General features: G+C 38.8%; 2 protein-coding genes and 3 pseudogenes across 4 annotated transcripts; 4 read left to right on the forward strand and 1 right to left on the reverse strand.

The window, feature by feature from the left end:
- Positions 1 to 1,470: 1,470 nt before the first annotated feature.
- On the forward strand, positions 1,471 to 15,983 carry LOC149050992 (uncharacterized; annotated as a pseudogene).
- LOC113670063 (putative skeletal organic matrix protein 5) lies at positions 5,768 to 9,966 on the forward strand. 3 transcript variants are annotated; one of them, XM_027186146.2, is made up of 6 exons: positions 5,768 to 5,913; positions 7,100 to 7,353; positions 7,529 to 7,646; positions 8,083 to 8,155; positions 8,365 to 8,497; positions 8,825 to 9,966. In XM_027186146.2, exons 1-6 carry the CDS (start codon positions 5,865 to 5,867, stop codon positions 9,356 to 9,358), a joined length of 1,161 nt encoding a protein of 386 aa, XP_027041947.2. In that variant the 5' UTR covers positions 5,768 to 5,864; the 3' UTR covers positions 9,359 to 9,966. The 3 variants fall into 3 exon arrangements, with proteins under 3 accessions (XP_027041947.2, XP_089052318.1, XP_027041948.2); XM_089196192.1 differs by having other exon boundaries at positions 7,619 to 7,646; XM_027186147.2 differs by having other exon boundaries at positions 5,785 to 5,913; positions 7,100 to 7,261.
- Positions 15,984 to 17,046: 1,063 nt separating the features above from the next.
- Positions 17,047 to 17,885, forward strand: LOC149050993 (uncharacterized; annotated as a pseudogene).
- Positions 17,886 to 18,673: 788 nt separating this feature from the next.
- On the forward strand, positions 18,674 to 25,210 carry LOC149050994 (uncharacterized). Its single transcript, XM_089196194.1, has 6 exons — positions 18,674 to 18,893; positions 19,469 to 19,719; positions 23,316 to 23,430; positions 23,894 to 23,966; positions 24,182 to 24,314; positions 24,629 to 25,210. Exons 1-6 carry the CDS (start codon positions 18,815 to 18,817, stop codon positions 25,160 to 25,162), a joined length of 1,185 nt encoding a protein of 394 aa, XP_089052320.1. The 5' UTR covers positions 18,674 to 18,814; the 3' UTR covers positions 25,163 to 25,210.
- LOC149050995 (uncharacterized) lies at positions 20,414 to 22,980 on the reverse strand (annotated as a pseudogene).
- Positions 25,211 to 25,544: the final 334 nt, after the last annotated feature.

Raw genomic sequence — 25,544 nt, forward strand, 5'->3', positions numbered from 1 at the left:
TAATGAACATGGTGGTTAGTATACTTCACTCTGATTCTAATTGGTCAATTTATCGTAGAGCGTCCATCAAGAAGTGAAGAAAGCAGTCTTGAACCATAGAGAACACGAAATATGGGTTACAGCCAATCCAGCATATCAAACTCATTGTTAACAAAAGCTTATATCAAGTCTCGACGACCAGGCCCTTGCCAACGGTGGGATTCAACAATATAGAAAATTTGGAACGATTACTAAGAGACGTTTTGATAGAGATTAATTTTACCAACAAAATGTACTTTGAAATATTATTCCCTTGAATAGTTTTAAACGATCAGGGAGATTATTATCAAAAGAAGTAGGAATTCATCTGCCAAAAATTGAAAAAAAATCGACTGGACACTCCTGCACGTTTTGCAGATAGTTGATCCTCTGGTCAAGCTGTATTCTTTAAATAGAAAATACCTGACCTGAAATAAAAAAAATGTATGGCGCATTTCTCAACTAAGACAATACAACTGGTGCCTTCTTAGGAAAACAAAGAGCATAGTTTTGTTTTGGAATCATGTATATGTTGGTTTTCACGCAAGCTTATGGATAGTATGGATGAATATGAGAGTGCTTTTCGCAGTAATGAACACTACATATGCAGTAGTGAAAATAAAGCCTGAAAAAGCAACTTTTTCTCCTGCGCATAACTGGTCCTCGTCTCTGTGCTGATTCAGGGTCAAACGCTTTATAACGTCTTGGTATAGGAAGCAGTGAACGGAGTAATGACGAATTTGTGCTCTTGATTATAGTGACGAGCATAAGCATCATTCTTTGTACAATTGAACGACTTACAAAGTTTAAATGATGCAAATCAGGCTAGAATATACCTCAGTCTTTATTGTAAAATTTTAGTATTTAACCTAAGTAAGTATTTCGATAACTTAAAAACGTGATAGAAGCGACAAATTTCTAAGTAAATGAACCAGAAATCGGCTGAATCCTTCTGTCAAACTTTATACCGCTCTAAATGTTTTTTTTTTTCGCTAATTCATCCAGATTGTGATTTGTCTTTGAGTGGTTTCAATGAAATGGTTCTTGTCTCTGCACTGCTTCGCCGTGGAAAAATTTCCGAGCAGCAGGCATGGGGAGAAACTTTATCATTTTTCCCAAGAGCAAAACATTCATGTAGTTGCATGAAATTATCCCAGAATCTCGAAATAAGAGACGGTTCAAGGAAAGTAGGACGTGAAGGAGTGTTCTTCAGCTCTGTCTTTCCCATATTTGAGCGACATTTGATGACCGAGTAAATTTGCTGTAACGAAAAGTTAAGTGAAAAGTTTGATTCACCTTATCTATTCACATAACTATTCTAAACGCACCCTATTTATTCTTAACCATCAGAAGGAAAAAAAAACGAAACAGGCAAAGTACACAAAGCAGGCCACACGTTAAACTTTTGAGAAGGCTTTGAACACCGTTGTGAGTTGATTAGAAATGAATAGTAAGTGTTTTTCAGATACATGAATGTTGAACCTGCTGTTATTGAAACCATAACAATGAATAAATCATGTGACTCGACTAGGAATTGGAGGGAGAGATTAGCAGTGCATAAGTCAAACTTTGTGTCAACATTCAACTCAATAAACACATAACATGTTCTTGTTCTGGTCCTCAATCGCTTTGTCCGTAACGTTGGTATCAGGACTTGGTCGAATAAACAGATGATTTACATGCCGTAAACTTTGCGACAGAGATGAGAGGACGTAAGCTTCTTGGTTATCGAGGAAACAGAAGAGGAATCAGAAGGTGCTTGCCAGCTACAATGTGTGGATGAAAGCCGTTGCCTGTCTTACAACTTTGGACCGGCAGAAGACGGGAAAAGACTCAAATGTCAACTATAAAAGCGACTCTGATCGATTTTCTGCCGTGGACAGTTTCACTCAAGATGACGAATTTTCCTACAGGGGAATACAGGTATTGTGTAATGGGTACAACGTAGAAGAAGACGAAAAAAAAAAAGGAAAAGAAAAAGAAATTCCTCAGGCAGTATTTATTTTTTCTTCATAAAAAATATCCTTTGATTTAAAATATTCCTTACCAATTTCAGTAGTTTACCACTCAGCTTTCTTTAAGGACATCAACATCTAAAGATCAAATACCTAAGGACAAAATTCACGCCTTCTGTGAAAAAATCTAGCAATTCAATATCCAGAACTGCCTTTGCAAATTTTATCTTATTTGGATTTGAGAATTTATGTCTGTTAGCATTTTGCATCAAGTTAGCATCTCTCAAAATATAGAGCTCTTGTAAGATAAGCGATTCCATCTGCGGCGAAAAAGGAATCGGTTTTTCCAACTATCAGGACGGCAGCGTAAGATGCAAATGTAAAGATGGCTATAGAGGACCAACTTGCGGTTAGTGTTGGAGTTGTCAAATGCATGGTTTGGCCTTAACAATTTAGGAATTCAAACAGAAAAAGACGATTATGGAATATTTTTAAGCAGTAACACAAGCACACTCCGACAAATTACTTAGATGGCTTAGAAAAATTTTGAACCCATGGCTTCCTGATAAATTAAAGGATAACTCACTCCGACTCCCTACTGAATTTCAGGCGTATCGTGGTAGCTAGTGAAGCCGCCACTGGAAGGAGGCGAAAGACACAAGTCTCGAACATACTTTTTAAGCATTCGAAAGAAACTAAGATCTAGCGATAATGTTAGAGCAACTATAACAAGTTATGTTCACGAGTCGCATGCCCCTCTATTCGGCAGACTTTTATTGTCTTTTATACGGTGCATTTTACTCGGCAAATTTAGTTACGTTTTTTTTTCTTTTTCATACGTGTCTCTATGTCTGTTTGTTCGTTTGCTTGTTTTTTGGTACCATTTCAAAGCTATAGAACCAGACAGCTGCGCTGAACTGCTTCGACACGGTTGGAATTCCAGTGGCGTATACACCATTAATCTAGATGATGGAAAACCAGTGCAAGGGCACCAATCTCTAGGGTAAATGAAATCTGAACGAGGCTCAAAGTGATATGAGCTGAGCGAGTCAATTCTTTAAACTTCTCTTACGGCTACGCATCATAAGGTGAGATCGTGATGTATTTCGATCAACAAATTTTCGGCAGCAAAGCCAAGAGGCACTTATCGATTTTCTATCATAAATTGAAGAAAATAAACGACATTTTTTAAAGACATGTTTCGACAGTTCTCCTCTCATCTTCAGTTCTGATTATAAAAAGTCAAAAAAAAACAATAGAAACAATAGAAACAAACAGTTATTGTGTACTGTTACAAGGAAAGTTTGAAATGAATATGAAAAAGTTGATAAACTTTCTTTTAACTGCTTTCAATGTTCTGTTCTATTGTTTGTTTTGTCCAATGAGCATTTCGTTTTACACTTTACATTCAACTTTGTACTGAAGATGACAGTAGAACTGTCAAAACATGGTTTTAAAAAATGTTGTATATTTCCTTCAATTTGTGACATATCTGCTGTTATCCAGACATTTTTTATCATAACAGTTAACAATTTGTTATCAAAAAAGAAGGAAATCAATAGGTCAGCAATAACTATTCTAGGCGAAGTAATATTCTAATTCTGAAACCTCTTTATGTTCTGAGGTGAGAAAAAACGCGAAATGACAAAAGAGAAAAGTTGACTTCTAAGAGGCTTTTAGTTTAGGATGATTCTCCTTCTCTTCTCAATTACAGCCAAACCTTCTCCTTGATATTTTTAAATTTATACTCTCATGTGAACTAACCCGAGGCTCATGAAACTTTTTTCAAATAACCCGACGGTGATTACAAGGAGGGGGTAGTGCTGCTCGGAATAGTACCGTTTATTTTATGACAAAGGGTGACTCATACAGTTAATGTCTGTAATCTTTTTCTCACTCTCGCTTATGTTTCTAGTAGGATGCAGTTTTCGACCAAAGATAGTAAGAACGATAAAAGTTCCGATACGCACTTTGCTTCGAAGTTCAAAGGCGCTGGTGGTACAATAAATTGCCACAACTCGAATCTCAACGGCATCTACTATGGTGGTCCATCTGACTCATTCGCCGATGGAGTTTGCTGTAGACAATTCAAAGGGCTTTACTACTCACTTAAACGCACGGAGATGAAGCTTCGACTCCGTATTATGAAAAAATAATGGTGTCCTTTTCCTTTGTTATGGAAAAGTAACTTTGTGAGAAAATGAACGAACATCGTAGAAGGAGTATAACGTATAAAAGCAGAACTTTCAATAACTACAAGTATATGTCGAACGACCTTTATAAGCGAAATGACTCGCCTCATGGCTATAGTTCATCAAGCGCCTAATTTAAGAAATGTCGTTTTTTAGAAATAAATGCCTTCATGGAGAACACAATTCCATCCATTTTTTGATAAGATGTTATCGAAATAATTTTTAGTCGGATAACATACAGCACTCATTGATATTTAACACACGGATTATAACTTGCAGATGACGCTTGTTGCCTCTAAACGTCGAGTTGTATTTTAATACGATCCTTTATTCTCGTCACGAGGCCAAAGATCCGGGAAAAACACAGTGCTGATCACAGCGGACTACCTGCAATTTCTCATGCCACTAGCTTGTATAATCGAATATGATGCACAATAAAGTTTCAACATCAACCTCACTAACACGTGAATGTAGCATGACTCATAGAAATTATCCGGCTGATGTAGAAATATTTAACTATAGTTATGGAGGCCTGTTATGACTCATACTTAGGTTGCCATCAGTGCATTACCATTTTTAGTAAACTAACATCTTGCCAAAATTATAAACGCGTCTCTAAATTATCTTCAAAATTTTATCGATACAGCGGTCTGCCTACTGCCAAATTTTACGTCCACTTATTCTTTTCGGCTTAAAGTAATTTTTCTTTTACGAAAGTGAAATGGTACGAGACCCCCTTAAGTTCAATCAGGGAGTAAGATTCTCAATTTGCAGTATTTTCAAAAACTTAGTTTGGTTCAGTAGTATTTGCATATATTTACTGAGCTCGCTCGCAGGTTTCCATAATTGAAGACGAATTTTTTAATTATCTTGAGAATATTGTTGATACAGTTGTCTGAATACTGTCAAATTTCCCCTCAACTGGCCCCTGCATCTTAACATCATATTTGCCACATCTTCTAAATGAGCATGGTTTTGCAAAACTGAAGTGGCACTAGTCTCCCTAAAACCATCTAAAAGAAGAAGGAGTCTTAATTATGTATTACTTTCGGTATCCCAAATTGGTTCAAATGCATTTTTAATTTTCTTGAGCAAATAAGAATGTTGCTTAAACTATGGATACGTATCTAAAGTATTTTGAAAACACTGTTGATAAGCTGGTTTGCCCAGTGGTGGTGCCATTCGCTGAATAATTTCTCATCACGTTATTTGGGATGAAAATATTTGTTTGAAGATTTAATAAATCGTGACAGGAAAAACGATACGTAAAATGCTGACCATGTAAAGACGAATTCAGATTAAGATTCGAGAAAGTTACAAAATAAGTAGAATTTATTTGATATTAAATTTAAATAAGATCGACATGGATCAAGGTTGTGAAAATTGAAACGTTTTATAATGTCGCTAACTTTTATTCTAGAATTAATGACAAATATTATTGGGCCATCTTTGTTCTGGTTGATTCTATGGCCATTATGTTTCTTTACATATAACTAGGAATTGTAGTGAAATTGCTGAGATCTAGATGTGCATGGAATATGTGTGTTTCTAATTAAGAGGTCACTGAAATTAAAATGACAATGTGAATGTCTCTCTCCAATTCTTTATTGGAGCACCTGCTGAAATCCCAAGCTTTGAAATACTCATGTAATAGGTTGGACTTGAATCTTCACGAACTTAACCAACCTGTGGTTCTACGATGGAGGTGTTAGCGATAGCATTACTGTCATGTTTTATCCTCGGGAAAGGTACGTTATACTTGATAAGAATGCAGATATCTTGTGGATCCTTGAGAATGATATCAATTTTGCTTGCTGAAATAAAATTATAATTATTTTTGAAATGAAAAATGACAGAAAACATCCAGCGGTAGGAAACCGATGCTGGTTTAAGTAACAGTTACGCTGGTCATATTGGAAAAATCCCGCATGGTACTGTGACTTTGACTCGAGTGAAGGGGCTTTACCCTTGGTAAATTTTACATGAAAAGTGTAAATAAATTAACATTTTTTTTCCTTAAAAAATTACGTACCAAAAAGGGGGGAAAAGTTACCTCCGAAGATAAAAAACGATGGATGAATAAGCAAGTGTAAGTCAGATTTATGTGTATCGGTAATAACATTATTTTGAGTGCAATTTGGTTTTAATAAGTACGAGTAAACTTTCAAAGACAACAAAAATTGCACGAGCCACAGCTTATTTTTTACTAATAATTTACATGAAAAAAGCATAACAGAGAATCAAGATAAGTCGTGACGATATTTTGGCAGCGCGCGCACTATTTATAATTTGCCCTCGTGTTACATAAAAAATGCACTCGTTTTCACCCGATTAGAAGCGCATTATTTCTTCATGTATTTTATTATGATGGTAATACGACGTTACACTAAGCTGCTTTTGATTATTAATACTTCGATGGCTCAAAAAAGCGAGAACAATGGTCGTGGAAAACATCTACACGTTTGAATTTATCTTCAACATCCAAATTAGACAAAAAACCGTCGCTCTTAGCTAAAAAGTACTTGTAATTGGTCAATTTATCGGACTGCGTCCATCAAGAAATGAAGAAATCGGTCCTGAACCAAAGAGAACGTGAAATATGGGTTACAGCTAATCCAGGGATAAATGACCGTGTAATTTACAAAGTAGCTAATGAAATTGAATATGAATTTACTGGTTTTGTTGTGATATCCTACGATAAAATTTGGGTTCTTGCAAATGAGATCTTTACTAAAATTTTGCTTCTTAAAAATAAGGAGAGAGAAAGAAGAAGAAACCGCTATTATTTTTCCAAACCAACAAGAGGGAGTTTGGAAATAAACTGACGTGGAGAATAGAATATTTCCATGTATTAAATGGATTCTTCTGAAGGAAAAATTTAATTACAAGTGTTGTTGGATAAATTGAATATTAAATCCATAATATGTTTTGCAGAGGGTTGCGTGATCAAAAAATTTTCAGCGGTTATTGAGGGGAGGGCTCTGCGAGGACATGTGGTCAAGACTCTGTATGTGCCAGGCGAAGAAACCTGTAAGATTCACTGCTTTTTGGATGAAGTCTGCCAATCAATTAACGTCAGCCCAAACGGTGCTAGTGGTAGGTGGAAATGTGAATTGAGCGACACAGACGAAAAACAAAATCCACAAAGTCTTATTGAGGACGAAGGCTTTAAATATTATGCATCGAAGGTGAAATATGAAATTTTTCCAATCTCCTTTAGTTCATAAATATGTCATTTGGCATCCATTTTTTGTTCCCCCATTGATAATGGTCTTCCGTCCTTGTTTTTACAGTCTATTGAATAATTATTATGCTGAATGCCGTCAGAAATTTTGAACAAAGCTTTGTTTTTAAAAATAACAGAATCCGTGCAGTCGATCTCCTTGTGCAGAAGGTTCAACCTGCAGACCAAATTTTTCTGCTGACAACAGCTTCCGATGTATTTGTCCACAGGGATTTACAGGAACGACATGCGACATAGGTATTATCAAATATGAATAAGACTGGAGAAGAAAAGTTGATTACAATCGTTGGGTATTTTCGTTTTGCTTCAACGTGGATTTTTTTCAGTGTGATTTTGTGAGGAATGTTTCAGCTGAAACCCAATGAATTGACTTGTGCACAGGTATAAGAATGTATAGCAGTAAAAGCTCAATTTCTTTTTGTTCAATTACGTCGGTCATCACAACGATAAGTTCGAGTTATTTCCTTTGGACTGACTTATACTAAAGGCTACGGTTCATGTTGTCTTTGAGCATTTAAGGATTTAAGGATATTTCATAGCCGCGTTCTAAAGAAGTGCTTGGGATAGAATGGAAATTATTTGAAATATAACGAAGAAATTAAATAAAGGAAGGTTTGGCTGGTCATCTTATGAACAACAACATTAATATTTCTCTAAAATGTTACTTCCTAAGCTGCCGCAGCTTCTAAAGGTTATGATCCAGAGAATCCAGCCATTTCATGTGAAGATGTCCTATTAAACAGACCGTAAGTTTATTTAAATTATTTAATAGAATGTTTGAAAAACGAAAGAAGGGTCTGAAAAAACTGAAAGTAATTGTGCAACACGACAATCAAAGCTATGTGAGAAGCAGAAAACTGTACATGCGATCATATTTATGATTTGTATCCAAGTTGAGTTAACCTTCATGTCATCCTTGAATTACAATGAAATACACAGATATGTCTCATTTCAGTGAGTCTAGAAGTGGTGCTTACTATCTCAAAACAGAGCAGGGAGGGGTAGCTCACACCTATTGTCATATGGATGTTATTACTGGCTGGGGGGGAGGAGGATGGACGCTAGTGATGAAGATTGATGGCAACGAGGTTGGTAGAAGAAATAGTTTCTCTTTATTTCCTTCCCATTTTATACCTTGTAACACATGATTGACGATGTTGTTATGATCATGTCGAAATATTTCGACAGTTTTCTGTTACAAAGATAATCGTTTGTCCATCTTAAGTCGCCCACCGGTAAATTTCCCATCCTAGTGCTAAGTTCAATATTTTAAAAGTGTTCCCATTTCATCAAAGTTCCTCATATTTTTTTTTTAAAATTAACAACAACAACAACAACAAAACAAATCAAGGTCAAAAATTGGCCTTAATCATCGAGTAATGAGGTGCATACATTATCTTGTGTTTCTTCCAAAGGATACCTTCTCGTACCATTCGAACTACTGGAGCAACAAAAATCTGTTTAGTGAAATTTCGGGCGCAACTGGATTTGACCACGAGGAAACAAAGATGCCGAGTTACTGGAGTAATAACTTCACTCAAATTTGCCTGGGAATGAGGGTCGGCGATGTAACAGAATGGCTAACTATCGACAGGCAAGCAAGGTCATTGCATTCATTAATTGCAGACAACAACCACAAACCGACAAGCCTTGGCCGAGATAAGTGGAAATCGCTTATAGATGAATCCTCTCTTCAGCTGGAATGCAACAAGGAAGGTTTCAATGTGAAGTCTCCGACAACAAGAGACCACTCGGCTCTAACAAGAATTGGGATTATCAGCAACAACGAAGAAGACTGCAATTCCTGCAACTCAAGGATTGGAATTGGCTCGGGTGGCACTAGAGGCGGAATGCATGGTAACAACTCATGTGGAAATGAGGCAGGCCCTTTAAAATCAGACAACGGAGCAAAGCACATTAAAGCTCACTGCTACGTCCTTATTAAATAAATCAGCAGCTTTGTTTCTTTTCCATTGCTTCATGTATGAAACATCCCTATTATACTTAAATGTTGAGAGACATTCTGAGATAAATCGCCAAAACAATACCTTGTATAAGACAACACCCTGCATTATGTAGATATATCCTCAATTATCTGTTTCTCCCTGAAACGATTCCCTCATCACTCGAAGATTGAAGAGGGTCGCACACAACAATATTCCAAAGAAATGACCAGAACAAAGAGTTGCACTGCTAAAGAATCTGACTTTAATCTCACTTTAGTTCCTTTAGGTGAGTATTGACATCCCCTCCAGTGTAACCAGTTGAATCTATGATTTGCAAAGTGAAATAATTGCCATGGAAATATAGTTTTCATTATGTTCCTGGTTGTAGTTATTTTCAAAGTGCTCATCTTTGTCTTTATCTTTTGTTTAGAAGTCGATACAATGCACTAAAAAATAATGAAAAAAATACGAAATCTGTATATATGTATATGTGTGTGTGTGTGGAAAGTCTGTGTTTCGGTTTTTCCGTATTACAGTGCTCGATAGATAGAAGCAGAGCTTGGTATGTATTGAGTTAGGGAAAAAACAAAGAGACTACGCTTTCATTCCAACAAGTCTGTTTCGTGATTAACTCACTCAACAGGGAATTAAAAGGCATGTGTTTACTTCAATTAGAAGATTTTTTAAAATTTTAATAGGAGTTAAACTTGTCGTTTCATGGTCGGTGTATCAGAGTCAAGTACTGCAAAGTTGAAAACGTAAATTAGCCACCGTAAAGGGTAGAAAAGCTGACGTTTCGAGGGTTAGCCCTTCGTCAATCGCTCTGACGAAGGGCTAACGCTCGAAACGTCAGCTTTTTTACCCTTTACGGTGGCTAATTTACGTTTTCAACCCAGTTGTTAACACTAAATTACCTGCTATACTCTCCCACCGACGCAGCACCACAGTTTCTTTAGAAACTTACCCCTTTACTGCAAAGTTGGCTTGTCAGCCTTCTTGCCTCGTAGAGAAGCTCGCGGTCAAGTCAAAGCGTCGGAAGCGTTTTTGTTCATGAAGAAACCATATAAGAGTTTGGCCAAATTTTGCACAATTCTTAATAATCATTAATTGATAATGTGATTTTTTTTTAAAGTTTTGTCTGTCTCCAATTAATTGCTTATTTGGTGTTGTGACTTTTAAATAGTTCCATGCGCAACAAAGGAGTTTAAAAAGTTAGTTGTAAACAAGACTCTCCTAAATCACGCGATCAGCACACTGAGAGCAAATACAGCAGAGATTTGTGAACTTCAATATTTCATTGAAGTCACGTGTGAATCATACAACTTTGGTCCAACCAAGGGTGGTGATAACTTGTGTGAGCTGAAATGACTCTGATGGTGTTAGATATCCTGATCACTTGGTGACACGGCGAGACTTCTTCCACCGTGCAATAGAGGTATCATGGCGAGGGACTGTAGTGAAAAACATAACATGAAAATAGAGTTTTTTCATAGAAACTGATTTTCTAATTTTTGAGACAAAAAATGCTCGGTAAAAAATTATTGACAGCAATACAAATTGCATGTATAGGCTACCTATGTCATTTTGCATCAAGAAAATTTCGCTAACGTTGTATTTCGTCGTTGCTGGCTTCATGTTTGCAATATACGGCAAATATAGTAGTTTATAGCGTTAGAATATTACCTGGAAAAATGACTGATCTTAGTCAGGCGTTGTGTTACATTTTAACATCAAAGTTATGCAGAATGTACATCGAGAATTTTGGTGATTTTTGACGATATTGCTAATATTTTAAACCTAAGCGGTTGTGAATACATTGATATGGGGAAATTTTCACCACTTAACTGGAAATGTTGACCGATTAATAGTGAACTTAGCCACTATTTTTAAAATGAAATATCTATTGGTATTCTAGGTATCCCATGATACGGCCTAGCAGTTGTCTCTTTATTTATTCTTAACTTTACTTTCTTTTCATATTACGAAAGAATCCATGTGCTAAAACTCAGTGCCCTGTGAATTCCCGATGCTATTCGGATTTTGAACACGACTCTTATCTCTGTGTATGTTCATCAGGATTTACTGGAGAGAGGCGTGAAACAGGTGAGTGCAATGCGCTGAGCACAATCGATGGCAGAGTCCTATTTTCCTTTTATTCTTTGGTTTTTTAGAAAGAATGCTCTTCTTAACTTAAGTTTACAATTTGAAAATGAAAAAGGAACTCGTCTGGAATATTATAGTATTTGGAAAATATAAGAAGAACACTTATTTCCTCAGGAAATCACTTCTAATCAAGAATGGGTTAGGTGTAGAAACTATCAACCTTTCACGGAACCTAAGTTTCCTTGACTTATAAGGATCAGTGACGCTAAAGGAATGTTTTGACAGTTTACAGATGTGAACTAGTGCACAGAAGGAATTTATGCCTGTCACGAGAACGCCTTATGCAACAACACTGAAGGGTCCTACAGCTGCTGGCGCAAGGATGGATATAAAGGCGATGGGTCTCTATGTGAAGGTGAATATTTAATGTGTTTCTTACAATTAGAATATAAAGTGATGTTTAGTCCTATGATCTAGGTTTGTTACCTATTACAAGATATTCAGCTCTATCGTTTATGAAGGGAATACAGTGAGCCGACTGACAAGCTTTCTTCCCCTTTATCTGTTTCTTTTGCTAAATCACCTTTACTTACATGACGCCATCATCAATAATAAAACTTTGGTTGATAATAGTTTTTTTAGAGCGAAAAAGCTGCGCCGAGTTTTTTCAATGGCGTATATATCATCAATCCTGATTGCGGCAACCCAATCCAAGTGTTGTGTGACATGACAAAGGACGGTGGAGGTTGGACCATTTTTCAGAGACGTTTGGACGGCTCTGTCGACTTTTATCTTGGATAGGAATCTTACAAAAATGACTTTGGAAATTTCAGTGGCGAGTTCTGGCTTAGAAACGACAACCTTCATCGTTTAATAGCCGCTGATGACGTCATGCTGAGAATTTACCTGAAAGACTTTGAAGGCAACGTCGCCTACGCTGAGTACACGACTTTTAAGATGGCAGATGAGGCTGCGAAATACCAGGTTTCGATTGGAGGATACAGTGGCACAGCTGGTGACTCTATGGCTGCAATGCCACAGCCATTACAGTAACAAACCCTCAATTTCCAAGTTTAGTTTGAATTTCCTGTTTGACGTTTTTATAGCTCGTGTTATGTTCGCGTCCAGATCCCGTGCGCCCAAATTAAAAACCCATTGCAACCTCCTTAAACTTATTTTAAAAATGCAATGAACCGAAAAACAAAGAAGAATTTTATGAGCCTCAAAGAAACTATGCTGATCAACTTGGAATGGCAGACAATACTTTTTGGCGATATTTTAAAGCTGATGTCTTGTAGCAGCGATCAAACCAGCCCTTTAAAATACTGATAGCTTTAGATTATATTATGTATCGCTGAATGTGGAAAAAAATCCCATTCCTCAGTTGAATACACTTAACTCTTAGATCTTTCTTTGTCGGTCTGTCTGTGTCTCCGATCTCTACTGTCTTTATGCAATTTATTCAAGCAATTTGTATATGTAGACTAAGTTTCTCACTAACAGTAATCATCTACCACATGTTTAAACATGATATAAACAAGCTTACATGAAATTCTACTTTATTTCAGCAATATGCAGTTTTTAACGAAAAACTAAGACAATGATCATGGTCATCACGTGTTCAACTGCGCCGAACGCTACAAGGGAGCCTGGTGGTACAGACACTGCCATGCGTCCAATTTGAACGGATTATACCTCAATGGCCCCGAAGCCCCTTATGCTAAAGGAGTCAATTGGTTTACTTTCCGGGGCTTTAACTACTCACTAAAACGCACTGAGATGAAAGTAAAAATAAAGGCATAAGCAGTGCCTATGCTAGAGTGAACGACATGGAAATAATTTGAACTTTGAGCTTGCGCCAAACCTACCTCAGCAAGTAAATACGTCTAGAAGATGACACCATTAAATTGAATTTTCTTCAACAGTTTTATCAAAATTCATACCCATGAACTATTGTTTAAGTACAGCCCATAGTACACGTTATCATAATCTTAGTCCTGAAATCCATTACTTTACCGAACTTTCTAGAACATTGGCTCACTGGAGAAATAGATATACTAATTGTAGCAGAGGACAAAATCACAAAGGATCTCTTGAAAGTAGACATGTTACATTAATAAAACACTATTCTCGACTACTTCGTATTCTTTAGAACGGCCCGCCCCTAGAAAGGGATAAATCTGTACTTATGGTAGAAGGCGTTGCACGTGTGTCCACTTCAGTGACGTCTCATGTAATAATTCTAAAAAAGAGTGCATAACATTGTACGGAACGGGGAAGGGCATTTACAGTAAAACAAATAAAGTAGTCCACGATAATCATATTTGTAATCGAAGTTCTACGTATTCAGCTTCGAAAGCTTTATAAATCATTATTCAGACTTTTCAGAAGAATAAAAGGCTGATCTAGAATTTCATTGTGAATTCCAACAAAACAAAAAGTTGTTTTTAAAGTTGAACAATTTCTTAAAATTTAGTACAATGTAGTTAGCCTCCAAGTGCTTGTGATCTCTTAGCCCTCAACCAGTCGTTATGCGGTTAACATGCAATGTAAGTATTAATTTTTCGTTTTCTTACGTCGATAATCCAAATTTAGGCGTAAATCCTTAAAGCAATCACAACTTGACCGAAGGCTGCTTTACCTATGAACGACCATGTTGCCACCTGCCAAGGCACTTTATCCTCCAATTCAAAGCCGGTATACCTATTGACCTCGTCTGTCACCTTAAAGGTCGGAAGCGTAATCGATCTTCCCTATAAAGTCTTCCAGGTCAACTCTCAACATGGTGTCAAACAGCAAAAATTTGTCGTTCCCAAGCCAGAACTCGTAACTGAGATTTTAAAACCCGTATTTGCGGCAGTCCTACCCAAGACAGAAGTCAATCTTAATTGTCAGAGTTAATGCCACACAACCCTTGCATCAGGGTGCTGCCATTCAGATTGATGGTCCACGCGCCGCTAAAATGGACCATTCTGTAGCAGCCGGAATCGACAGGCTTATTTCATCTGTCACTTTTTTTCAAAAGCTACTCTTCTGAAGGAAGGTACTGAAATCTCCTCTCTGTTTTCGACAACATGGTTTTCCTGTAAAAGACGAAAAATATAGACAAACATATTGTGCTGGGGGATTTACCAACTTTGTTTCTCGCTGCGTTAGTTTTTCACGTCTGAAAATGAAAGTTTAATGACACATGCTATGTTGATGAATATCGCAAATAGAAAGGTGAATGACTCATCTCAGAAAAGCTCTGCTACGTTGTGAAAATTTCTCTTAGCTTTCATTCATCTCCTCCACGTCCCATTTCAGTGGTGCTCGGTATTTACGCAATGGTCAGTAGTTTCTTGCTAATATCGCTTACGACGTCATCATAAAAGTTGACGTGGAAACTTTGATAGGAACGCCAAGTACGCCGAATATACGACTCTTAAGGTGAGGCTCATAAGTACCGGCTTTTGACTGGAGGGTAATATGGCGCAGTTAGTGACTCATTACGCAGGGGTAAATGAAATCTGTGAAACGAGGTACGATTAAATGGGTACTGAACCTATCAACATTTTGAAATACCCTAACACTTGCCTCTACTCGTGGGCGCGGCGAATTTGCTTATGAATGGGCTGAGCCTGCTGGAGTTAGCAATTCACAAATTGTCCGCAAATCGTAGAATAGGGGTCGTTGCTCCTCCCCTTATGGACCTCTTCAGGGTCCCATCGTGCCTCAGCCTGCCCTGCCTTGGCTTCGACACCATTTAAGGAAACTTCAAAGCGGAGATCCCCGTCTCCGGCATCTCCACGTTCAAGCAGCAAGCCTAGAAGCACCTGAGGTGGTGCTTTCATATTTTGCCAGCCTTATTTATCGGCTTCTGTGCCTCTCAGTTTTTGTTCAGCCATAGTTCCCCGTTGTAAGATGTTGGAAGAAGGGCTGGCCGTGATTCCTTTCTCCATTAAAAAAATGTTTCATCGTGTTGTTCCTTGTTATGTTTTAGTTAGTCTCTTCCTTAACCCCGCTTCCTCCAGTTTCTGCAGTCAGTCGATTGAAGGTGGAGCATTTTGCCCGGGAGTTGAGGCATTATCCAAATCCTTAGCACGTGGAGTTTGTTTTAATGGACTTCGCTTTGATGTTCCACTAGTACTCATTTATAATCTCTCAAGCCTCCCAAAGGAACAAAACATCAGCTTATGAGCACCCCTCAGTAGTCGATGAGTACTTGGCGCCTGAAGTGCCCTTTGGGAGGGTTGCTGGCCCTTTTACCACGCCTCCTTTTCCTCTTCTTCAGGTTAGCAGTTTTGGGGTGATTTCGAATATGGGTCAACCGGGAAAGTGGCGTCTCATTGTGGATCTCTGCTCTCCCGGAGGGGCCAGCGTGAAAGACGGTATTAACCCTGATGAATTTACACTGCATTACATGACAGTAGATCAAGTTTTTCGCATGGGATCACAGTTTGGTCAAGGAGCACTGATGTCAAAATTCGACGTCGAAGCTGCCATCGGAACATTGCGTTTCACCCCTCATACCGCTTTAATCTGAGTATGAAATGGTGCAGCAAGTTTTAGGTTGATTTCGCCCTTCCATTCGTTCTCCTTTCAGCCTATTATATCTTTAATTGTGTTTAAGATGTTAGTGAAATAGATATTAGTTAACAATTGTAAGGTCTCCAGTTTGCTTCATTACTTAGACGATTTCATAACGGCTGCCCTTAGTACTGCGCTATTGGTTTGTGATCGTTTGGGCTTACCGTAAGTGCGTGGGGCCTACTTTAGTGCTAACTGTTCGGTGCATCGATTTAGATTCCCTTGCTCAGGTGGCACGTCTCCCTGAAGGAAAGCTGCAGGCTTTAGAGGTGCTGATTCTTTCGCGGCTGCCTCGGAACTGGTACTTCAGGCGCACGCTCGAATCACTCATTGGAAATTTGCATCATGCAACTAAAGTGGTATGGCCAGGCAGAACATTCCTCCGACGTATGGTAGACCTCTTAAGTTGTTTTCGCAAGAAGGGTCATCCTATTTGGTTGAACAAAGAATTCCACCTCGACCTGCAGTGGTGGGATCATGACTTAGCTCAGTTCCATGACGTCAGTTTTTGGTTATACCCAGGACTGTCTCCTGTGGTTGACTTAGAAGTTGCATCTGATGCTGCTGGTTCCCTTGGTTTTGGGGCCTACTTCAAGGGCTTCTGATTCGCTAGCCTTTGGGCTGTTTCTCAACAGAAGTAATCCACTGCTTATAAGGAACTGTTTCCAGTGGTGGTGGCAGCACATGTGTGAGGGCCGCAGTGGTGCAAAAAGCATGTCTTGTTTCGCTCAGACAATAAGGCTGTGGTCCAAACGCTGAATTCGAGGACCTCAAAGATTCCATCCCTTATGCAACTCCTCCGCAATTTGTTACTCTCCGCGGCACGCTGTAGCTTCTCCTTTTCAGCTCAACACATCTTAGCCGTCTAATATAAAATCGCTGATGCTCTTTCTCGTTTCTGTTGGCAGGAATTTCGATAGTTGGCCCCGGGTGCTCAGCCAACCCTAACACCGGTTCTTCCCCAGCTTCTATCGGAATTGACCAGTTTTTCTCTAGAACAGCAGTGTCACGCCTTCCTTATGCATGGCCCAACCCCATTCACTCGCAGGAAGTATGCAACCGCTCAAAGGAAGTTATTCAATTTTTTCCTTAAGCTAAGCCAGCTTCACTCCTCTGGGTCGCCTTGTCCCACTGATGAATGGACTCTGTCTGTTTGCAACTTTTCTAGCGAGATTCTTACACCATTCGACCATCAAGGTCTATTTGTCTGGTGTCCGCGCGCTTAATGTTGAGCAAGGGCTACAAGATCCTCTACAGAACTTTCCGCGTTTGTAACGGGTCGTTTGTGGGATAAAGCGATCTCAGGGTTCTTCGTCGTCTAATCGTCTGGGGATCAGATAGTCACATGCTTCTCATCTGGAAATCTCTGAACGTGTACCTCACGGATCATTGTGAGTTTTGGGCAGAGTGCACACTGGAGTACTTTGGTTTCCTCGGCGCTGGTGAGTTAACAGTGCCTAATCTGATCATTTTCTCTTCTTCAATTCACTTGACTGTGCAGGGTATTGTAGTGAATGGAGCCTTGTCAACGTCTTGTATGTGTGTAGCCATCAAGGCGTCCAAGACTGACCCTTTTCATAAGGGGGCCAACCTGAATATTGGTTTGGGCAGCCATCCGCTCTGTGCGGTGTAGGCTATGATGGCTTATCTCTCCGTTCGAGGATGCGCTCCAGGTCCTCTTTTCATGTTGCAAGATGGTCGTCCTCTATCCCGTGTGCTTCTCACAGATTGGCTTCGGCAGATCTTCTCCGCTGCTGGCAAGGTTTTGGTTGCCATGGATACCTCCTTGCTATACCTGAGGCGTTCAGGCTCCCGTCCAACTTTTAAGGCACCAGTTCCTAAGCTCATCTATTGGTGATGAGCTAACCTAACCTGTCTGTAAGTAATGGGAAAATATCAGCTTTTGTTTTGAATGAGAGATAATCTTCTAATGGTTCAACAAAAAGATTCTCGGGATTTTTCATACGTGATCCCTAAATTTACATAATACAAAAATTGTGTTAAGATAGCATGGGTTACCGTTTATGTTTTGCTGTTGGAAATTCAATTTTTCTACACCACCTTCCTCTCTCTGTATATAAAGGCCTTATTTTAAGTCAAGTTATCAAATCCAGAAAGTCGATCAGAGCACTCAGCTGACACTTGAATTTCTCTGAGTACACATTCATGGTTCTAAAGTTGTAAGACAGACATTACTATTCGTTCACACACTCAGACTGACAAAAACATTTCGAATCCACTTGTATTTCTCTTATCAAGGTGGTTTGTCTTGTGCCATTTTCGGACATAGTGATTTGGTCAACGCTGATCTTAGCTATAGACAGGAAGCGTGTCAGATGTGAAACTATTAATGACCGAGCAAATAGTTGAGAGTTTGTGGCTCACTGGTAGAGCATCGGAGCACAGAATCCGGTTTAAGGTTTTCAATTTTTTCACGGAGGACTCAGAATTTTTGCTTTGTCGTTTGTCCGTGACGAGAAGAGAAAACTTTCAAATATATTTTGTTTTTTGTATTTCAAAGTCCTGGTGTGGAGTATAGTTCACCAATGAGGCGAGGAGGTCATTAATAATTAATTAGCATAAATGTGCTTGGAACTACAAAAGAGAATTTGTCATTATCATAAACATTCTATAACGGTTAATAAACCCGCCACTCATAGCACAGACAAAATTTGTTGGTAATGCATTACAATAGAGCCAGCCTTTTGGCAAAAACAGAATAATCATTGAACCTGTAGGGCTTCAAAGGAAGGTTTCCTTCAGCTCTTGCAGCTCATCCTAGATTACATGAATTGTTTTCAGCAATGTACCATGTTCCTTTTCTTGGCTTTGGAGAGGCTTGCATGGAGTGGCCTCGCAGATGTAGGTAGGAGGATTATGATTTTATTTTTCCGCCCAACTTGTTATTTTCATGGATCGAGTTAAGTCGACGATAATTTCCTATTTATTCAAAGATAAGAGCAGGTTTTAAACTTTTAGCTCCATTTAAATGATGGCAACTGTTTGCAAAAGATTACCAATCTATTTTTAACAATCATACTGTTTTTCGTCACCTAATATGACTCTAACATCTCAATCTAATTTCTGATGATAACGATTACTTTTATTAAAAAATAACAACAAGTTTCGAAAGCAAGGCCCTTCGCTCAAATAAAAACTATCTTCATTTTCCTTTCCCTCTCTAACCGGTTTTTGTCAAATTATGGTTGACTGACTGAATTTGAAAATCAGAAATAAAGAAATCATATAATAGTATGGCTCATAAAGTCGGTGCGCCAAATGTCCCTTACTGCAATGTGGACTTTTAATCGTTATTGTCTCGCTGTCAACTAAAATCGAAACGCTTCTATTTGTAAAGACTCTATACAAGAAACCAGAAATTGTTTGCGATTCTCAGAAATCAATAATTGATAGTTATTCGGTCTTGTGAATTTTAAATAGTTCCATGCATAACAAAGGAGTTTGAAGAGCCAGTTGCAAACAAGGCTCTCCTAAATCACGTGATCAGCACACCGAGAGCAAAGACAGCAAAGATTTGCGAAATACAATGTTTCATTGAAATCAAGTGTGAATCATACAACTTTGGTCCGAATGAGGATGGTGACTACTTGTGTGAGCTGAGTGATTCTGATGATGTTAGAGATCCAGATGACATGAGGGCACGGCAGGACTTCCTTTACCGCGCAACAAAGGTATCATGGGGAGGGAATGTGGTGAAAAGCATAACATGAAACTAGACAAATTGCTTTTTGATAAAGATGAATTTCTTGAATTTTGGCTAACGAAATGTTGGCTCAATAGTCGCAAAGCTCGGAAAAACCTCCTAACAGCGATGGAAATAGCATGTATTAGCTAACATTCTGATTTTACATCAAGAAAATTTCGCAAACGCTGTATTTTGTCGTTGCGTACTTGAAGTTGTGAATCCTTGTGAATGGTAAAGTTAAACTAGAATTACCTTTAAGTTGAAGTTTGATCGAGATTCTACCGAGTTATGAAGTGCTGGAAGATTACATCAAGAAAATTTCGCGAACGCTGTATTTTGTCGTTGCGTACTTGAAGTTGTGAATCCTTGTTAATGGTAAAATTAAACTAGAATTACCTGTAAGTTGAAGTTTGATCGAGATTCTACCGAGTTATAAAGTGCTGGACGATTACATGAAATAGCAAGTACATGCGCGAGCTCAGTCTTAGAAGGCTTGATGTGAGTGATTCAAGGCACCACCACACTAAGGCATTAATCTATGTTACAGCTTTTGAGTTATCGCAAAGTACTTTGACATGCTCATTATTTAGCCTTTCACCAAACGCCTGCAAGGCGATATGGACTGCCTTCAATTCTAACTCACTGATGTGCAATTGGCTTTCTGTACCAGACCACGAGCCTTAGGTGGTATCACCATCAAAGTACGCACCCCAACCCTTTTTCGACGCATCATGTCTAGTCTCAATGACAGGATTTCCACGTGATATTGGATTAAAAGCCTTGTCCACAATTTCAATCCACCAAGCAAGATCTTCTTTTACGCCTGGGGACAGAGATATGAGAGCCTCATAGTTACCCTTAAGGCACTTCTCTTTGAGGGCTACGTTCTTTTCTATTTCTAACTTCCTCTAATGAGGTTTCTCAAACTGTACCCCAAGTAAGCTAGAGACAAGTGTGCTAACTAATTGGGGTAGCTCAGTGATAGTGGTTTTATATTTTTGTTGCCTTGCTGTACAGTTAGCTTTCACTTTGGCTTTTTTGTCATCAGTGAGGGTAACTTTCATTAACACAGAGTCAAGGACAAAACCTAAAAATGTAATTCGCTGGGCTAGTATGACAGATCATTTCTGCACGTTAATCACAAACCTCAAGCTTGAAAATAATGCCTGTGTATCAGCGATATTAAGCAGGCATTCGTTGGTATCTCTACCCTAGAGGTAAGAATCATCTATGTACCCAAGTGACCTTTCTGTCTTAAGGTAAAGTACACTGGTTTCAACAGCCTAGTAAACCACCTTGATGCAGATGAAAGCCTATTTGGCATACATGTCTGCTGGTAAAGAAAACCCTTCCAGTAAAATCTCAGATACTTGTGATATTCCCTAGCAATGGAAACTGAGTAGTAGGCATCTTTTAAATCGATTGATGCCGTGAAACAATTCGGAGTCATGAGTCGCACAGCAAACGAAAGAGTATCCATTTTGAAATGATGTTTCTCTGTGTGCTTGTTAAGCCCCTGTAAATTCAAAATCATGCGGTATCGACCACTTTCCTTTTTCCTGACAAATATAGTGGAAATGTATTCATCTAAAGTTTGTACAGCAGGCTCAATGACGCCTAATTCAAGCAGGTGAGCAATTTCTGGAGTAATTATTTCTTCCTCTTTATAACCAAACTGAATTTCAGGCCTTGGCCTCAATTGAGTTGGATTTTCAATCTCTAGGTGGCAGTTCTGTACCATGTTCTGTATATTTTGGTCTGCTGTGATACTCATCCATGTTAAAACAAAATGCCTCAGCCTACCAGCAAATTTATTTGTTGTTAGACTAACCTTTGTAAGGTTTGAGCTTAGCAGTTGTTTTTCTTCCCCTCCTGCTTCCTTCTGAGGTGGAGGGGTCTCTGGAAGTTTAAATTCTTTGACTGCTTGTTATCGGAATTGTGAAAAAGTTAAAAAAGCCTTTATACAGGCCCAAGTGGAGCATGGGGCCGGCGCTTAAGTCCGGTTTCCTTAGCATGAAGCGCCAAGGAGTATTGCTACTCCCCCCCTGGATGGGGTACTAGTCCATCGCAGTGTTACCCCCAGCATATTTGCTGGTACCCATTTGTACACCTGGGTGAAGAGGAGCACTGAGAGTAAAGTGTCTTGCCTAAGAATACAACACAATGATCCCGGCCAGGGATCGAACCCGGACCACTCGAGCCTGTTTGTGTCTGGGATGTCCTTAACAGCCTTTGGGAGATCATCTCCAAACAATTCAGCACTGGATTTGATGGGCTGCAAAGATGTCTATAATTTTTATTGAGTTGTGGTCTCATCAATTCTCTCCGTCGATAGTTTAACTCCTGGTTAGCATTTGCTAAGAGGAGCACCCCATCCGTTAAGGCACTAACAGTATCTTCTTTCTAATTTCTGAGTTGCCCATCAGCTTGTTCACCTCTAAAACGACTATTAGTATTCTTTTAATCAGACTTTTCTAAACCTTTTGGAATTTTGAGTCAGTTAACCGAGGCGCAATTTTCGGGAGTTTCGTGTTGTTTCTTTAACTCCATTATTTTATCTTCATTAGCTTTCTCCCTCATAATTTTATCCAAAAGTGATGCAAGTTCCCCATCGATAGCGGGACCTACATGTTCGGTGAGCTGTAGGGTTTTGGTTAGCTTAGTAATCAGGGGATTGCTGTTCTTTCCTTGTTCGTTCAGCCTCTTTTTCTCAGCGGGTGGCTCTTTTTCGACAAGTGATTCATCATCGTTCTTGGACACGCACGAATCACGATCATCGGCCAGGTCTTCGTTACCACTGCCGCCTGAAAGCGATGCAATCAAATTGTTCACGTCATTGAAACCCGCGTTCATTGAATCCCTTAGGTCTTCAAATGAACCCTTGAGGGCTTCAGCAATAACGGAACCAAGAGTTTAGGGAAACAGCAGAACTTCCTTCGTTCGCCGAGTCCTTGGGTGCTTGAGCAGTTGAAGGCCTTTTCCCGCCTTTTTGTGAGGCTGGTTTTCCAGCTGATTTACGCACCTTATCAATGCTGGGATCCTCCTTGGAGGATTTTTCTTCACCCCTGATCTCTTTAGGAGGGGTCAAAGGTGGATTGTCGTCCATTTTCAGCAAATAATGCAGCGTTTTGTCCCAAGATCAGAAACGTATTTGGACCAAGAAGGCGTGAGCTCGCACTGAGTTGGCGCATGCACTTGCTATCTCATGTGATCTTACAGCACGATAACGAGGTAAAAGACAGTGACTTACGGTCATATTAAAGCGCGTGGCGAGAGCCGAGTGGGCAAGGTTAGACGTTGTGTAAATAAAATTGTGTATGTAAATTTAGTAGCTCTGAGAGAAATTGCTAAAAAAAGTTTAACCAGCCAAGGGTTGCGTGAACGATGATATTTGGAAAATTTTCGACATTCAGATAGAGACTTAAAGTAATCAATAAAGAAGTTTTAGATCCATCTTATCATTCTTTGATACCTTTATCCATGTAAAGATCTCTTTGTCTTCTGAATATCTTACGAAAAATCAAAACAAGTTGGCTCTTTATGTTTAATTTACGCATTATTTTCTGTTGCATTTGATTAAAGAATCCATGTGGTACCGCTCAGTGTCCTCCAAACTCACGATGTTATTCAGATTTTGAACACGAAACCTATCTCTGCGTTTGTTCACCGGGATTTACTGGAGACAAGTGTGAATCAGGTGAATGAGTGTAATAAGTTTGGCATTGCCGATCACATAATCCTGTTATCACTTCCTTCTTCGGTTTTCAAAGAGAGTTTTTTCGAAGAGCTTTATAGTATTTTTAAATTAATGAACACTCCTGATCAATCACGGGTTGGAGAAGGAATATATAATACCCAAAGAATTAACTTGTACACAGGTGTAAGAAGGTTTAGCAGTAGAAGCTCATCTTTTTTTCCGTTCAATGCCATCGGTCATTACCAAGATAAGTTCGAGTTTTTGCCTTTGGACACACATATACTAAAGGCTACGGTGCATGTTTTCTTTAAGCATCTATGAATTTAAGGATATTCTATAACCGCGTTTCAGCGATGTGCCATAATTTAAGATATAAAGAAGAAATAAAACGAAAGAAAGTCCAGGAGGTCATCTTATGTACAAAAGTATTAATATTTCTATATCTAAAATATTGCTCCCTAAGCTGAGGCAGCTTCTAAAGGTTATGATCCAGAGAATCCAGCCATTTCATGTGAAGATATCCTATTAAACAGACCGTGAGTTTATTCAAATTTTTTAATAGAGTAGTTGAAACAACGAATAAAGGGTTTGGAAAAACTGATAGTAATCGTGCAACACGACAATCAAGGCCATGCGGGAAGCGGAAAAGAACATTGTACATACGATCATATTCATGATTTGTGTCCAAGTTGAGTTAAGTTCCATGAAATCCTTGGAATACAATGAAAAACATAAATATGTTTCATTTCAGTGAATCTAGAAGTGGTGCTTACTATCTCAAAACAGAGAAGGGAGGGGTAGCTCACACCTATTGTCATATGGATGTTATTCCTGGCTGTGGGGGAGGAGGATGGACGCTAGTGATGAAGATTGATGGCAACGAGGTTGGTAGAAGAATTAGTTTCTATTTATTTTTCTTCCTATTTCATAAGTCGTGACATGATTGACGATGTTGTTATGATCATCTTCTGGAACGAAAAATGACCTTTTTTTGAGGTTTTAGCGAGATATTTCGACAATTTTCTGTTACAAAGATAATTGTTTGTCCATCCTTCTTAAGTCGCCCACTGGTAAGAGTGTTCACATTTCATCAAAGATCCTCTTGTTACAAAAACAAAAAAAACAAAAAAAAAGTAAAAAATTGGCCTTAAATCACGGAGTTATGAGGTCTATACATTATTTTGTGTTTCTTCCAAAGGATACTTTCTCGTACCATTCAAAATACTGGAGCAACAAAAACACGTTTGGTGAAATTTCGGGCACCATTGGATTTGACAATGAGGAAACAAAGATGCCGAGCTACTGGAGTAATAACTTCACTCAAATTTGCCTGGGAATGAGGGTCGGCAATGTAACAGAATGGCTAGTTATCAACAAGCAAGCAAACTCATTGCATTCATTGGTCGCAGACAACAACTACAAACCGACAAGCCTTGGTCGAGATAAGTGGAAATCGCTTATAGATGAATCCTCTCTTCAGCTGGAATGCAACAAGGAAGGTTTCAATGTGAAGTGTCCGACTGCAAGAGACCACTCGGCTTTTACTAGAATTGGGATCATCAGCAACAACGAAAAACATTGCAATTCCTGCGACTCAAGGATTGGAATTGGCTTGGGTGGCACTAGAGGCGAAGTGGATGTTACCAATTCATGCGGAAATGAGGCAGACCCTTTCAAATCAGACAACGGAAAGAAGCACATTAAAGCCAACTGCTACATCCTTATTAAATAAATCCTACTTTGAGAACTACTTGCAAATGAATAACATTTGAGAAACTATACTTAAGCGACTATAGTTTCATCCCTACTAGCCTAGGCCTGTCTCGTGATTAACTCACTCTTTAAGGGATTATACATCCCCTGAGATCTTTAAAATGTTTGTGTAACCACCGCTAGTCACTTATGCATCAAAATAAAGTCTTACGACATTAACGTAATCATCACTGATCTTGTAGAGCCGCAAAGGGAATGTATTCTTTAATTTTTTTGTAATTGCTCTGAGATCCCATGAATCGTTTAAAGTTAACGTTTCTTCTCATGGTTTGAGTGAGGATTTTATGGAATGGCCTCTCTCATATAGGTAGGAGATATCTGATTTTATTTTATTTTCCTTC

The sequence above is a fragment of the Pocillopora damicornis genome, chromosome 2 (genome assembly GCF_964200805.1).
Source record: "Pocillopora damicornis chromosome 2, jaPocDami1.2, whole genome shotgun sequence".
Classification (NCBI taxonomy): domain Eukaryota; kingdom Metazoa; phylum Cnidaria; class Anthozoa; order Scleractinia; family Pocilloporidae; genus Pocillopora; species Pocillopora damicornis.

Coding starts and splice junctions, on each gene's coding strand:
- LOC113670063 (XM_027186146.2), top strand. CDS start 5,865: ATGGAGGTGTTAGCGATAGCATTACTGTCATGTTTTATCCTCGGGAAA. Junction 7,647..8,082: donor AGGAACGACATGCGACATAG/GTATTATCAAAT, acceptor TTACTTCCTAAG/CTGCCGCAGCTTCTAAAGGT. Junction 8,498..8,824: donor TGAAGATTGATGGCAACGAG/GTTGGTAGAAGA, acceptor TTTCTTCCAAAG/GATACCTTCTCGTACCATTC.
- LOC149050994 (XM_089196194.1), top strand. CDS start 18,815: ATGAATTGTTTTCAGCAATGTACCATGTTCCTTTTCTTGGCTTTGGAG. Junction 18,894..19,468: donor GAGTGGCCTCGCAGATGTAG/GTAGGAGGATTA, acceptor AATTTTAAATAG/TTCCATGCATAACAAAGGAG. Junction 23,967..24,181: donor GATATCCTATTAAACAGACC/GTGAGTTTATTC, acceptor GTTTCATTTCAG/TGAATCTAGAAGTGGTGCTT.